This window comes from Halichoeres trimaculatus, unplaced genomic scaffold (genome assembly GCF_033239565.1).
Source record: "Halichoeres trimaculatus isolate MK-OKI-2021-1 unplaced genomic scaffold, fHalTri1.1 fHalTri1_scaffold_11, whole genome shotgun sequence".
NCBI classification, from domain to species: domain Eukaryota; kingdom Metazoa; phylum Chordata; class Actinopteri; order Labriformes; family Labridae; genus Halichoeres; species Halichoeres trimaculatus.
Window position 1 is genome coordinate 28,380,182 of NW_027437189.1, and position 13,240 is coordinate 28,393,421.

General features: G+C 39.3%; 1 protein-coding gene across 2 annotated transcripts in view; it reads right to left on the bottom strand.

Moving 5' to 3' along the window:
* Positions 1-991: 991 nt before the first annotated feature.
* itchb (itchy E3 ubiquitin protein ligase b) overlaps positions 992-13,240 on the bottom strand; it is a 28,392-nt gene continuing 16,143 nt past the window's right edge. For both annotated transcript variants that reach the window (XM_074681342.1, XM_074681341.1), the window contains exons 10-24: positions 12,248-12,422; positions 12,044-12,113; positions 11,787-11,871; positions 11,563-11,691; positions 9,093-9,165; positions 8,592-8,663; positions 7,522-7,610; positions 7,020-7,179; positions 6,793-6,926; positions 5,373-5,513; positions 5,143-5,263; positions 4,964-5,068; positions 4,506-4,602; positions 4,218-4,290; positions 992-3,890 (exon numbers count right to left, since the gene is read on the bottom strand). In XM_074681342.1, coding sequence (XP_074537443.1) covers positions 3,791-3,890; positions 4,218-4,290; positions 4,506-4,602; positions 4,964-5,068; positions 5,143-5,263; positions 5,373-5,513; positions 6,793-6,926; positions 7,020-7,179; positions 7,522-7,610; positions 8,592-8,663; positions 9,093-9,165; positions 11,563-11,691; positions 11,787-11,871; positions 12,044-12,113; positions 12,248-12,422 — 1,624 coding nt within the window. In that variant the 3' untranslated portion in view covers positions 992-3,790. The remainder of the gene's footprint in view (positions 3,891-4,217; positions 4,291-4,505; positions 4,603-4,963; positions 5,069-5,142; positions 5,264-5,372; positions 5,514-6,792; positions 6,927-7,019; positions 7,180-7,521; positions 7,611-8,591; positions 8,664-9,092; positions 9,166-11,562; positions 11,692-11,786; positions 11,872-12,043; positions 12,114-12,247; positions 12,423-13,240) is intronic.

The window sequence follows — 13,240 nt, forward strand, 5'->3', positions numbered from 1 at the left end:
AGGCTTAATACGAGCCACATTTGCCTGACAAGTCCAGGAAAATGTCTTATTACAAGATGTTAAAAGATAAAAATGACGCCTGAATTGTTTGGAAAGAAAACAAAATTGAAATATTTACTGGCAATTCAGGTTTCATTTCTTGACTTTTAATGTCTTGAAATAAGACACAAACCCCTGCTTGGAATTTTTCTCATGTAATGTATCGTCATGGACAAACACGCTGCCAGAGATTTCATAACTGCAGGTGAGTTTAAATTTTGAGGTGTTAACCTTCTTAAAATTGAAACCATGTCTCGTGCATTCATCAAATTGTTGCTTATAGAAATTCTAGCTTAAAACGATCAGATTATTAACCCTTTCAGGCTCAATTTAAGTTTTAGTGACAGAAAAAGTCAGATATTTGGGGAAAAATATCATATGGGGTAGTTATATACAATTCTGATTTTTTTTGAGAGAGACCCTCACATGCAATGCATTCTGGGATGTTGCAACATTGAAATAAAGCTACCCCTAGGGAAAAACCCAGAGGAGATATAATCTACTAATTGGCGTGTACTGTATCCATATATATTTAGGATTCATCTTATGCAGTTTTAGTTTTAAATTAATAGAGGTTGGATGTGAAACTTACATGAAATTGATGCCTTGAAAATCTGTTTCAGTGAAACCAAGGAGGCAGCCATGTTAAAAGTGACACAATTGACAATTGGTGGGATAGTGGGAAACTGTTTGTTGCTAATGCACATCTAAGCTCTGCAGTGGTGCTTCAGAGAAAAAAAAAGGCTTGAAAAATGTGGATGTGGAGTAATTAGGTAACTAGCAATTAGCTGTTGCAAATCTACAACATCTGCCTTGAGAGGGTTAACAGAATCTGGGAAAAAAAAAAAAAATCAGAAAAAATGTTTTCTTGGGTTGACATTCATCGTACACACAGCCACATATTTTTGATTTAATTTATTAAGGTGACAATTTCTATATTACACATCTCTCATGTACATCAGAAATTAAACCAGGGAAAAGAAAATATAGTGTTATACCATATACCTCTTATTAAAACCTCTCTTTTACAAAAGAAAATTTGTTATTGACACCATTTACAACTTGTCTTCATGTACAGGAAAGTGACAGTGGTTTAGTTGTACATGGAAAATTCTGGAGCAACAAAAAAAAGGTTGTTTTAATTTGATATTTACATATTTTCTTATTTACTCTACATCCCCAGAACAAGATTAAAACAGCACTCATCAGCACAGGGTAAAAATCAGAGGCAAAAATGTAAATAGGCAACTTAACCAATCATCTTTTCATCATGATACATTCATTTTATCAGACTGACGTTTTTAACTCAGTAGTTCTCACTCAGCTGAAGTCACAGTTTAAGCCAAGGTTCATCAGCTCAAGTCTTCTCACTCTGCAGCGCTGGTGCAGCTTCTTCAAGAGAACACGGCTCAGTCCTCTGGGTCTGAATACCTGATGTCTGAGGGTCAACATAAGGCTACCTGAAGGCTAACGACAAACATGGCAGACCACCGAGATGTGGAAACAAGGCCATCACATAGTTTACAATGTTCCTCAGTAACTACACCGGGCTCCGCAGTGTTTGAATAATTAAGTCAAAAACACACTCCAAAGAAAGAAACTCCCTCCTGAGTTTAGGATTTAAAGAAAAAAACATTTTGTAATGGGTAATTGTCGTTCAGAAGCACAGGCTGGCTATGAGAAGTGGACACAGCCTGGCTTGATGGTGGCGACAAGGTTTAAGTGCAATCCTACTAACAGCCAGCAGGGGGCGACTCCTCTGGCTGCAGTTAGTCAGATTCATGCATGTTTACCAAAGATGACCATTACTTCTTAACTTATTACTTCAGTAAACATTTGTGTTTATTCTTTTGGTTCTGATCTCTAATCTGGACCCATCGATTCAACAATGAAGCATGACTACGTTGTAATCGACACGTAGCCCTAAAAATGAACAGCGAATGTCTTGTACAACATTTCGTTGGAGTGATTTCCAGTTTTTTCCAGTGCATTTTCCAAACATTTTATTTTTTATTTTTCTCACAATTTATTTATATTTTTACTTTATTCAAAACCAGCTCCTAGCTCTTATTATAAATGAAGCAGGCTATAAAAGTTAGAGCAGTGGTGCCTTAAAACTTGTCAATAGCTCTGCACTTACACCAAAACTGGTCACTTTAAGCTCAAATGATCTACAGCAAACCTTCACACTCCAAATTTTTTTTTGCCTTTGTCCACTTCTTATATCCAGTGCGAGATTAGCTGCGGCGTTAAGTCAGACAAACCAAACCAAAAGGTATTTATTGTAGATATAATTCTATAATTAACAGAAACAACATTAATGGTGATCAACACTTCAGCAAAATTAGAGAGTTTATCTTTTTGATTTAACACTAATGGGTCAGGAGATTTAGCTTTTGACTGTTGTGAGGAGGAAACACTTGTAGGTAAAATTCTTCTTTGTAGGAATTTATCTTCTCAAGAAGAACTTTAAGTTTACGAAAGAATGACTGTTTTTGTTTTCTGTTGTGAAAGAAAGAAAAATTTTGAAATAAAACAGCAGCTTTGTTGCTCTGTGTTTTTTTTAGATGCTACATTTGTTTGAGGAGCAACATGCAGAAAAATGCTCTCTGAAATTGTTATTTACTGTTCGACATGATTTGAAAACATGGATTTGGTTCGACTTGCATTTGGCTTTTTGTAAATGGTGTTTTGCTTGTCTTCAACTTGGGCACAGCTTTAGCGCTTTAAATGCTTTGCCAAACAGAAACACATCATCCCAAGATTCAAAGAGGATAGGTGTAAAGTGATCGAGATTAAAAAGAATAATTTATAAATTCTCCCAGAATACTTCAATCCCATCCTGCATCCCAACATTCAAACTCTGACCCTATAAAACTAGGGTCCATTTGGGTTTCTCTTCCCACCACATTAAATAACGGACTTTTAACACTTTTAACCAACATGAAGTGATTCACAGATCAAATACTTGAAACCAGAGCTGTCAAGTCTCCCAAATCTGACTTCCGTTAGTAATATGTTTATTTGGAGCACTCATCTTTGACGTGTTATTGTTTCGTTAAAAATAAGCTTCACCCTCGTCAAATGATAAAAAAGAAAGAAATCCAGGGATAGGACACTGAGGTGGATGAAAAACAGATGGAACTTGTTAAAATGCAACAAACAATCTTCGAGCAATGTTGAATTTTTGGTAAATGAACCCTGTTTCAGGAAAAACGTCACACCCTCACACTCTTGATTCTGTTAACCTCGACCTTTATCAGACGCTTTAGTGCAGAGCAACTTAACACAGAGAACTGAGAGAGTCAAAGATGCCTCCACAGGACACAGCTGTGAGATTCTGTTACCTCTAACCCACGCTGCAGCGCACCATCAAATGATCACAGTAATGGAGGAAAAATATACTGCATTCCCTTAGATAGATGTTAAAGAGGGTGAGTTTTCAGGATCTCATGCAAAATGTGTCGCACATTCTGAGAGACAGGAGCAGCTCAGTGTTTTGGTTTAAAGAGGACAAAACTTTCAGACCTGCTGCACGCAGAAGAAATGAAAACACCAGCTCTCCTTTGCAACAACATGCAGGAAACAGTCTGATACACAAACCCATAAGGGTACCTCACAGGTGTGTGTATGCATGCATGAGCACAAGCACAGCTGACACCTGCCTCGTCTCAACAGGTTCCCTGAATTTAACACTTGTGGTCTTTTTTTTTTAATTCCTTCAGACTCTCCTCGCTGGCTCAGCTTCTTCTCACTCCTGTCCAAAGCCCTCCGTCTCTTCAATGGCAAACATCAGCTTCTCCTTCAGCTGCTCGTAGCTTTTGTAGGGAGGCAGGTCCAGTCTGTTAAAGCTGGGGTGGAAAAAGGCTTGTATTAACTTTTCATCCTCTAGTGTTTAATCAATGTAAGATCTGTTTAAAATCTCTATAAAAACTCAATCAAAATCCTAAAAAATGTAATAAAAAGAGACAAAATGGTGTGTTTGCAATATTTTCAGAGGTCAGATTCTGCTCATACACACTACTACAAAACCTCATAGTTCTGAAACCGCAGCAGATCTACAGCTTCTCAAAGCCTCATTCAAGAGCTTCAAGATCCACAAAATTGTCTGGTGTTTGAAAACAGGAAAAATTTGTGTACATGAAGCAAATGCTCAAACTTCTGATATATGAACTCACCATGTGTGACTTCTGGGTAGCCAGTTTTCTTTTCCCACCTTCTCGATACAAAACTTCTGGGGACCGTTGCTTCCTGTTGAGGAATGATCAGCAATAATTAGATCAAGCAGTCGAGATTAAAATGTCTTAATGTGCTTCACAAACATGTCACATGAATGACAAACACGTTTAGAGTAAAACGGAAATGCAGTAACATCCAGCCTTGATCTGAGAGACTTGGAGGAGCTGCGGTGCTAAGTATTTGACTTAAACGTTGAAGGTTAAAGGTTTTATTTCTGTGATCATTACCCATGAGGTCAGCAAAGCCTCCAACAGGCAGCCGACAGGTTCCAGAAACAAACTGCAGCAGCCTCATCCTTTTCTCGTTGTCCATCTCTTTTACAAACTGCAAACAAGCACACACAGATACATCAACACTCAGTTTAACATAAAAAAGGAATCGTAGCAAACTTTGAGTTCTACATTTAGATCAAATGTTGGTCAGTGTGAGATTATTTCTCATGGTATCTACATATTTTCCACTTTCACAATCTGCACAACCTCATCTCAAAGCTTTCTCACCTCAAGAAAAAATACCATAAACCCCAGTTCTCTAAACTTTATGAACCTTTTTCATCTCTTCATCAACAGGATGAAGCAAACAGGTAGAAGTTACTCACACAGGTGAAGCTTTAAACAAACTTGTATTGTTTTTCTGACATCCCTCACACCTCACTTCATGAAAGTGAAGTTTGGTACAAACGAACCTGCCAGAACCAGAGGATCTGTTTGCTGCTCCTGGCGTAGTGTCTGTAGATGGTGTTTCTCTGCCAGTCTGCAAGATCGATCTCCTGCATCCCACACAGCATCACCTGCAACAAAAAATAATTAATACATCCACAAGACTCTGTTCCAGTGCAATCAGTTTAACTGTCTCCCTCCTCACCTCCAGCTCTTTAGCATCAAAGTACTGCAGGTACTGCTGAGGGAGGACCTCGTTGAAGCCTTCAAAGAAAGCCTGTGTCTGCTCCTCCACTCCTCTGGACAACCGCCACTCTGCCACCAACCTGCAGGGGGAGACAAAGACAAACAGATATCAACACTCCAGCTCAATCACTTTGGGAAATGTTTTATCAAATGAACTGACAGGCTGATTTATTTCAAAAGTGGACCCACCTGATGTACTCCTCCTTGTTCTCCTCCGTGACCTGAATGTCTCCTCCGCCTGGTTTCAGCTCGTGGGTGGAGATTTCTCCCAGGATCTCTTTGTCGACAGAGAAGAACATTTCCAGCCCACACTCCTCGATGTCGTTATCCCTGAGAGAAAAAACGGACCATCACAACACATCTCCAACAGCACTGTACTGTGACTTTCAGGTCAGAGGGAAATCAATGAACAGGGCAGCAGAAGGTTACAGGCTTTCTTTTTCAGTGATAGATTGTCTCTTTGAGCTGTTCGTTAAGGATTAACAGCTGCACTGATGGCACAGGATGGTTCTGACTCTAGGGGGAAAGACGTATGATCAATACTCCACCCAGACTCTTCTCTGCTCCACCGTCTCTTCTCTGACAGCCACATACATGACCTGAGACATACAACCTGACAAAGGCTAACTGAGGTCAGCAGACTTCCTCATGAGGAATAATCAATATTCAGTTGGGAGGAGAAAAGCCTTTACTGGACGCAGGGTTGAAACAAACCTGTCAAGGGCAGTGAAAAATCCTCCTTTACAGGATGGTAACCTTTCAGATCAATGACACTGCTTGTTCTGTCAGCTCTCCTCAGCAAAGTTCAATAACCACATCTACCAGGGACGTACAAGTCTCAGGAAACACCCGAGGCTTGTCTCACTACACTGTCTCTTTAACACTGCATGTTCAAGGCGGGGCTGCGACACCTGTTTCTCTTTTGTTTGCTATCAGTGTGAATGTCACTGAGGAAGAATCAATTGAATGGACTAAAAATGACACTGTGTGTCTCTGTGTGTTCATGGAGTGTGCTGCTTGTTTACACTTCGTCATTACTCTATATGGAATAAGTCACTGGGAAACCAAAATTACACCACTGAAGAAGTGCAGAGACGGAGTGATGACAACAAAACCTCAAGGGTGTGTTGCAGCAGAAATTTCATGTACAGTTGGTTTGACAACACTGAAATTCAGTCACTTAATATTCAACCTCACACTGAAATTGATCCAAGCAGATCAAGTTTGAAATTAACACCCTGAGACAAAGATATTCAATAGATCTGCTGCTCCAAGCTTGTAGTATTTTGTTTGTTTTAACTGAAATCAAGTTGACCTTTTTTAACTAAACTTAAAGAAGTATTTTTAAAAATGAAAACTTTTTTGGGGGGCTCTGGTATGCAGGTTGTGTGCCTCCATGCAGTTAGCTGAGCAGACAGCTGACCCCTGGCTCCTTTCCCACATGTCACTTCTTCACTCTCACCCAGCTTCCTGCTCTATCCACTTCCCTGTCTACTCTGAGAAAAACATCAAAAGCCCAAAAAGAAGTAAAAAAATGTGGGGCCTTATTTTACATCTAGCTGGAACAGTATTAGCAGTTACACTGCTACACATCTCTCTGTGAACTCACTTGATCCATATAAGCGAGTTGTAGAACTCAGGATCAACTGACTCCAGGTCTTTGAGGGCCAAAGGTTTGTTCAGGATACGCTTGTAGAACGGGAGTGAGAAACCAGTGTCGATAAACTTTCCATGGAAGAGAGCCTGAAGGACAGAAAAACACAGTGCTTAGTTTTGTTTGAAGAAGAAAACGATCTTCCTGCTCATTAGAAACAGCATAATGACAGAGAAACTAACCATGGCGATGAAGCGTCCGATGAACTTAAAGTACTTCAGATGGTCCGGGTTGATGTAGGAGGCGGGGTTTATCTGGAGGCAGTAGTTATCTTTACCAGCGTATTCAAACAGGCAGTACATGGGGTTCAGGACCTCGTGGGACAACAGGAAGAACCACTCCCTGGAAGAGAGGACACCACGGACATTTTAAAATGTAGAGAAAAAGTAAAGAAAATTCACACTGGTACACACCACTGGTTCAGCCTCTTTTCTTTTACTTAATCCTGAGGGGAATTCAGTAAAGAGGGACAACACCGCAGCTACAAGAGAGGTCGCCACTTGTGTCAATGCCAGAGGTGCAAAAAGCAACAACACACTTTAATTGTAGGAAAAATCATCAGATTAAATAGAGCCAACAGATTTAAACTCAGAAACTATGACAGGTCACTAAACTAATCCCCAAACTTCCAATCGATCCATGACCAGACGCTTCACTTCTTGGGAAAATAATCTTCTATCTCACCTGGCGACACCGCCATAGTCAAGGCCTTCTTCTCCAGGGAAGATGATCCAAAGTCTCCTTCGCAGATCTTGAGCGTTAAAGCTCATTATCTAATAAAAGAAATTCATCTTGTTACACAACTGTGAATTTTCTCACCGTTCACAGGTTAATTTGTTTGATTCACTACTTAGACACATTCACCTCAACACATTCAGAACTATCATCTCAGCATGTTTCACAGAGCAGGAAATCATTTCCTTACATCCATCCTTGAACATAATTAAAACATAAAACTCAGCTGTTGAAAGCAAAATCGTTATCAGCAAGATTATCTCTGCAGCCACATCAACCTTTCCCTTTACTGTTGCTTATCTTAAGATGAACAGTCTTAAATCTCAGCTGATTTGCACATTCTGTCTGTGTACAGGTGAAAAATTAAGAAAAGAAAAATGAAGCATAGCAGAAAGAAATGTCCAAATATTTGTTTTTTTTATAACAACTTAATTAAAAAAGAAAGTAAACTGTTTTCTTATTATGCTCCCTGAATTGGATCAGACATCTGTTTGCTTTCATCCCCTTTATGTGCCAGTCAGTCACTCCTCACATCAACCTGGGGTCAGTAAAGGCAACATCCTTCACAGACCATTACTTTTTGGGTGTAAATGAATTAGATAAATCAGCATAAAAACTGTGGTTGGAAAATAAGAGACCCAAACAAACATGAGGTTTCAGGATTGGATTGAAGATTTTAAGTACCCCATTTCTGTGTCTCTAAAAAAGTCTGTATTAACTGCAAGGTAATTTATTCAGATTCAGATATCTTTTATTGTTCCCCGAGGGGGAATTACATTTCAGTTTCATCCCGTCCAAGAGACATAAAAAGACAAAGACATATAACATTACATTATATGCAATTTAAAATACGAGCAGCAGGCAATCCACTGATGTTATTTCTTAGGAACTTAGGACATCACACTGGGAAAGTGTAAAATAAACTGAAAATAGATAAAAAGAGTATCTGGGGACTACATTATTGGTGGGAACAAAGCCACCATTAAGAGAAAATCCCCTCAAAGAGCAGATCACTGTACCTGCTGGAAGGAATCCTCAAACAGGGTTTTTCTGGATACTGTGATCTTGATGTGTTGAGGCATCGACAGTTGCTAAAGAAAAAGGAAAAATATTAGATGCTGATTTTAGATAAAAAAAACTTTTCAGGCAACGGCATAAAAAATCACAAACACTCCTAATAGTTACAAAAAAGTCTTACATGACCTGATTTAGTTATAAACAATGAGCATTTGTATATGAAGATAATGTTCAACCAGCTTGTGAAACTAATAGTGGATTGAATGTGGAGTGTTTAACAGTCACATCAGGTGTTTACAAAAATCCATCCACACTGCTTAAGCCCTTAATCTCATAAATAGTTGTAATTGGCCTTGACTGAAATATAAAAAGGTGTTTTTCAGTAACATAAGCAACTCTCTTTCTCCAGTGGAAAATGACTGGTGACCTCTTGGATAGAAACATGTACTGAAGAAGAATTTAAGTGAGGAGTAAAAGAGACAGAATTAAGTCACAAGTATTACCTGGCACCAGAATCTGAAGTACTGCACTTTGGCTTTGAAGTCTCGAACGTAAGTGATGTGAGGTCCATTTTCACTGTGAGAGGAAAAAAAAACAGAAGAAGAGGTGGATTCTAAATCTTTTAAGTAACTTGGGGCATTTCTTTAGGACACTCTTTTGATCTGATATTATGTATATTACAGTTTTCATGCAGCACTGCATGTGCTTTTTATATAAAAGTGTCATAGAAGATGCTATAGTCACTGTAGGTTAAAAATGTTAGGAATGTTAGTCGTATGTGTCCATCCCTGACAGATCATACGCTCACATTCTTCACAAAGTCACCAAACTGGTTTTCCCACAACTGAAACCGAGCCAGAGTCATAACTTGAGTCATGTTTTGCATGCAGGCTATTATGACGAGTTATCTGTTGTGTTACATCAGAGAGACTGACTCATCAGTCAAGCAGGATAATGCGCCACAAGATCCTAAAGAGATTTGGGATATCTTGACTTATGTCAAAATGGTAAAACTGAACTACCTGTCTGAGAAGTGATGCTTCATGAAGAGCTGCATGTTTATTAATATCAGAACAACCCAAAAGGTGACAAAAGTGTGAATATCTTATTTTAACAGGTATTATAGGCCTGCTATGATTGGTAAGTTAGTCAGCATCAGTACTAAATGGGCTTCCCTGACTGGAAACACCCATTACTCATTCATGACTGGTATGCAGTAGCACTGGAAAGACTGAAGCCAGGTAATCGGCAAAGACTCCTGGTAACACGTTTCTGAGGTACAATAACAAGGGAGCTTCTTTTACACAAGGTTAACCTCTCCCTAAAGCAGAGAAGTATCTTCTTTGTTTCCTCTGACATTGTCTGTAGCTACCATGAAGTGGAGCTGTGCTTTCCTAGGATGTTTAGAAAATTGGCTTGACAGAAAACTTAAAGTAAACTCATAGAAACACTAGATCAAATTTGCCACATCTACTCAGTGGTTTAGTCACATTGGCTCTCATTTATCAGTCTTGCGTGGGAATTGGGGCAGATCGTCGTGTGATTTATGAAACGTGCGTCTCAGTGCCAATCACGGCGTAAGCCTGACCAGCTGTTGACAAATGTGGCAGCTGAAAACAATCCTAATTTAAATAACACGCCCCTAAATATTTAAGGTTCAGCAGGTCGAACTCACTGAATTTACGACACGGAGGGACGCATTACGGGAAAAAGGAAACTTCTCCATGCTGGTAATCGACAACGCCATAGCAACAGAGGTAGAGAGGAAATGATGCCCCGTTGTTTGGCAGCCGGAAAAGTGGTGGAAAAGTAGAGTGAATCAGAAAAAACCACCTGCAAGGCAACCACTGAAGTGATTCAACAGCGTGGACGTAACAAACTAAACTACAGCAGAGTTTTAACATTTAATTTACACAGCCCTCGCTTATACCTCGGTTAGTCAAGGAGCCACAATATTATTAAATGTTTCAGTTCAGGTTCAGAAACGTGAAAAGTTGTCTTTTAAAGATGTAAAAAGAAGCTGCAGACTCCAGCCTGAACTTGTCACAGACTGAGGAGGGAGTGGAGCTGAAATTTGTCGATCGTGCACAATTATGCACGAGTAGACCGGAGCTTATGATTATTCATACCACGAAACAATCCCATTTGTGATCCTGTGTAACTGAACATCTTTTGTTATGAAATAGTTACTTTTTCGCACACAGTTCACCTTATATGATAAAATTGTGAGGAGTGAAATAATCTTCACAGTAAATCCTGTAATCAATACAGCTTCCTTATAAAAACCCAGGCTAAAAGTTTGATCCAGCGTCCTCTAAATGTTCTCTGCTGAGACTTTATCATGGACATGGTATTTTATTAAAAACTGATAACAGCATCTCCATTTTTTATTTTTTTTTTAAAGTAAACCGATAAAAGAGCATATTTTTATGCAGAAAAATCAGCTGACAGCTCGCGCTGCTGCTCTTTCACTGCATACATTTTACAGATTGGCGGAAGAAGAGTGAAATGTTAGAAACATTCTTGGTATCATCTAACTTAACGATCTAAATATCAATCTACAAACATCAGTTTTTCTGTCTGAGAATGATTTGCACTCAGATGATCTAATAATTCTCCTCCACAAAGAGATTTCCCTTGATGCACCGTGCTGCCCACTGACATGAAACTTGCGTACACAAACTCAGACCTGGTGTGGGACTTAAGTGTACCCAACGCCCACGTTCAGATTGATAAATGCCGATCTGTTTGTGGAAAGGAGCGTACACCCATTTTTCGGGCGTATGCATGTTTGATAAATGAGGGCCAGTGTCCTTTAAAAACAGTACAGAAGGTTACTTTGCTGATACTGAGTTGCTAATTTTTAATTATCTAATTATTTAAAAAAAAGTTAATATCCCAAATGAGTGATACTAAGTTTTCAGCTTGTAACCTGAACACTTTAATACAACAGAAAACAATGTGAGAACGTACAGTGAGGATTTCCCAGTGCGAGGGTCAATGTATGTGGTCGTTCTCCTGTTGTGGTCAACAAAGTAAGGAATACCATCCACGGTGAACCTCATCTCCCAGCCCTCTGGAAGTGGTTTCTCATTCAGCAGCCTGAAAAGAAAAGATCAAAACCACATTTAGTAAATAATAATTTCAGGAGACATTTCAGAGATGACAGCCACAGAAAATAAAAAAAAAAACTGTACCCCTGTGTTCTTGGGTCTTCCCATTGTGTTGAGCGTGTAGGATGATGAACAAAGTAAACTCTGCCATTTGAGTCTGTTCTCTTCTCTGAGAAGAGAAAGTACAAACAGTTACATTATGATATCTATCTTTTTTAAAACTACATTATTTTAGGAAAAAAGTTAGAGAGAAAAAGCACCATGGAGTATTTTGTCGACTATATTAGTATTCAGGAGTCTCAAAGGTCTGTGCATTCAGTAGAAAACTCTGGATTTCTTACCCCATCCGTGTGGCAGAGGGCCAAGGGGGTCAAACTCCTTGTTCTGAGCGGCTGCTGCCTGGTCTTGAAGCTGCAACACAGATAATCAGAACATTTTAATAAGAATAAAAATCCACTGCTACATTGTTCGAGGTGTAAAACAGCAGTTTGACACCCCATGGTATCGCAGTCTGACAGGATGATATCACAAAGAGGAAGTCTCACCCCGACTATGAACCTCTGGTTGAACTGCTGCATGGCGCCCTGGAGCTGGCTGCGTTGGTGCTGCCACTGCTCGTAGTTACGCACTGTCTCCACCGTGGGGCGCTGCCATGTGGTGGTTCTTGTGATGTGGTCGACAAAGTAAACCCGTCCCATCTGGTCGACACGGCGCTCCCAGCTACAGAAGAAGAAATCAAAGAAAGAGAAAAAGAGTGTTTTTAGTTGGACTGGCTACAACGTTCGGTACTTCAAAGTACTGATAACGTGCTTGAGTTCAAGGTTCACTTAGCTTTTTTAGTGTTATTTATATTTTGAATAAATAAGACAGTGTAACATGAGATTTAAATATTCCTTCATATTTCATTTGAACAAAAATCTGCCTGTATGTTGCTAAAATTAGGAAAAAAATCCATTGGTTTCCATTGTTATTTTTTTCAAGGTCCCAAATAGGCCTCAAATACATAATACTCCTGAATTTTTGAACATATTGCTCACACTAACAAACGTAACTGCAAAAGGTAAGTGTTCCCCAAAATTTGAAGTATCTTCGGAAATCCTGGACCAAGAAAGTGAAAGAAGAACAGAACAGTTGACTGCAGTCCACACCATCTGTTCCCCGGTTTCAAAAGGAAGATGCCGTTGAAAAATGTATATCACCAAATGCGTCACAGATAACTGACAGAGAGAGGATGTGTGGTAAACTAGACGTATGATGCTCAAAGAACGTTTCACTAACTGATAAAAAATGATGAAGAAAAATAAAGGCACTTATGGGAGTTCACTTTGTAAGCATTTATGGCTCAGCTTCTGACATTGACTGGGCCATTAATTTATGTCTTTTTTCCTCAGCCTGTAATAAAAGTTTGAACGGACATTTTCAAGGTTGTAAAAACTGAAGATAGATCTCTGCAGGTATTCAATTAACTGGTAGGCACACAGTTTACAGATGTGTGACACTACCACAGTCACTGGGTGCTGAACTGTTATAAATATCTA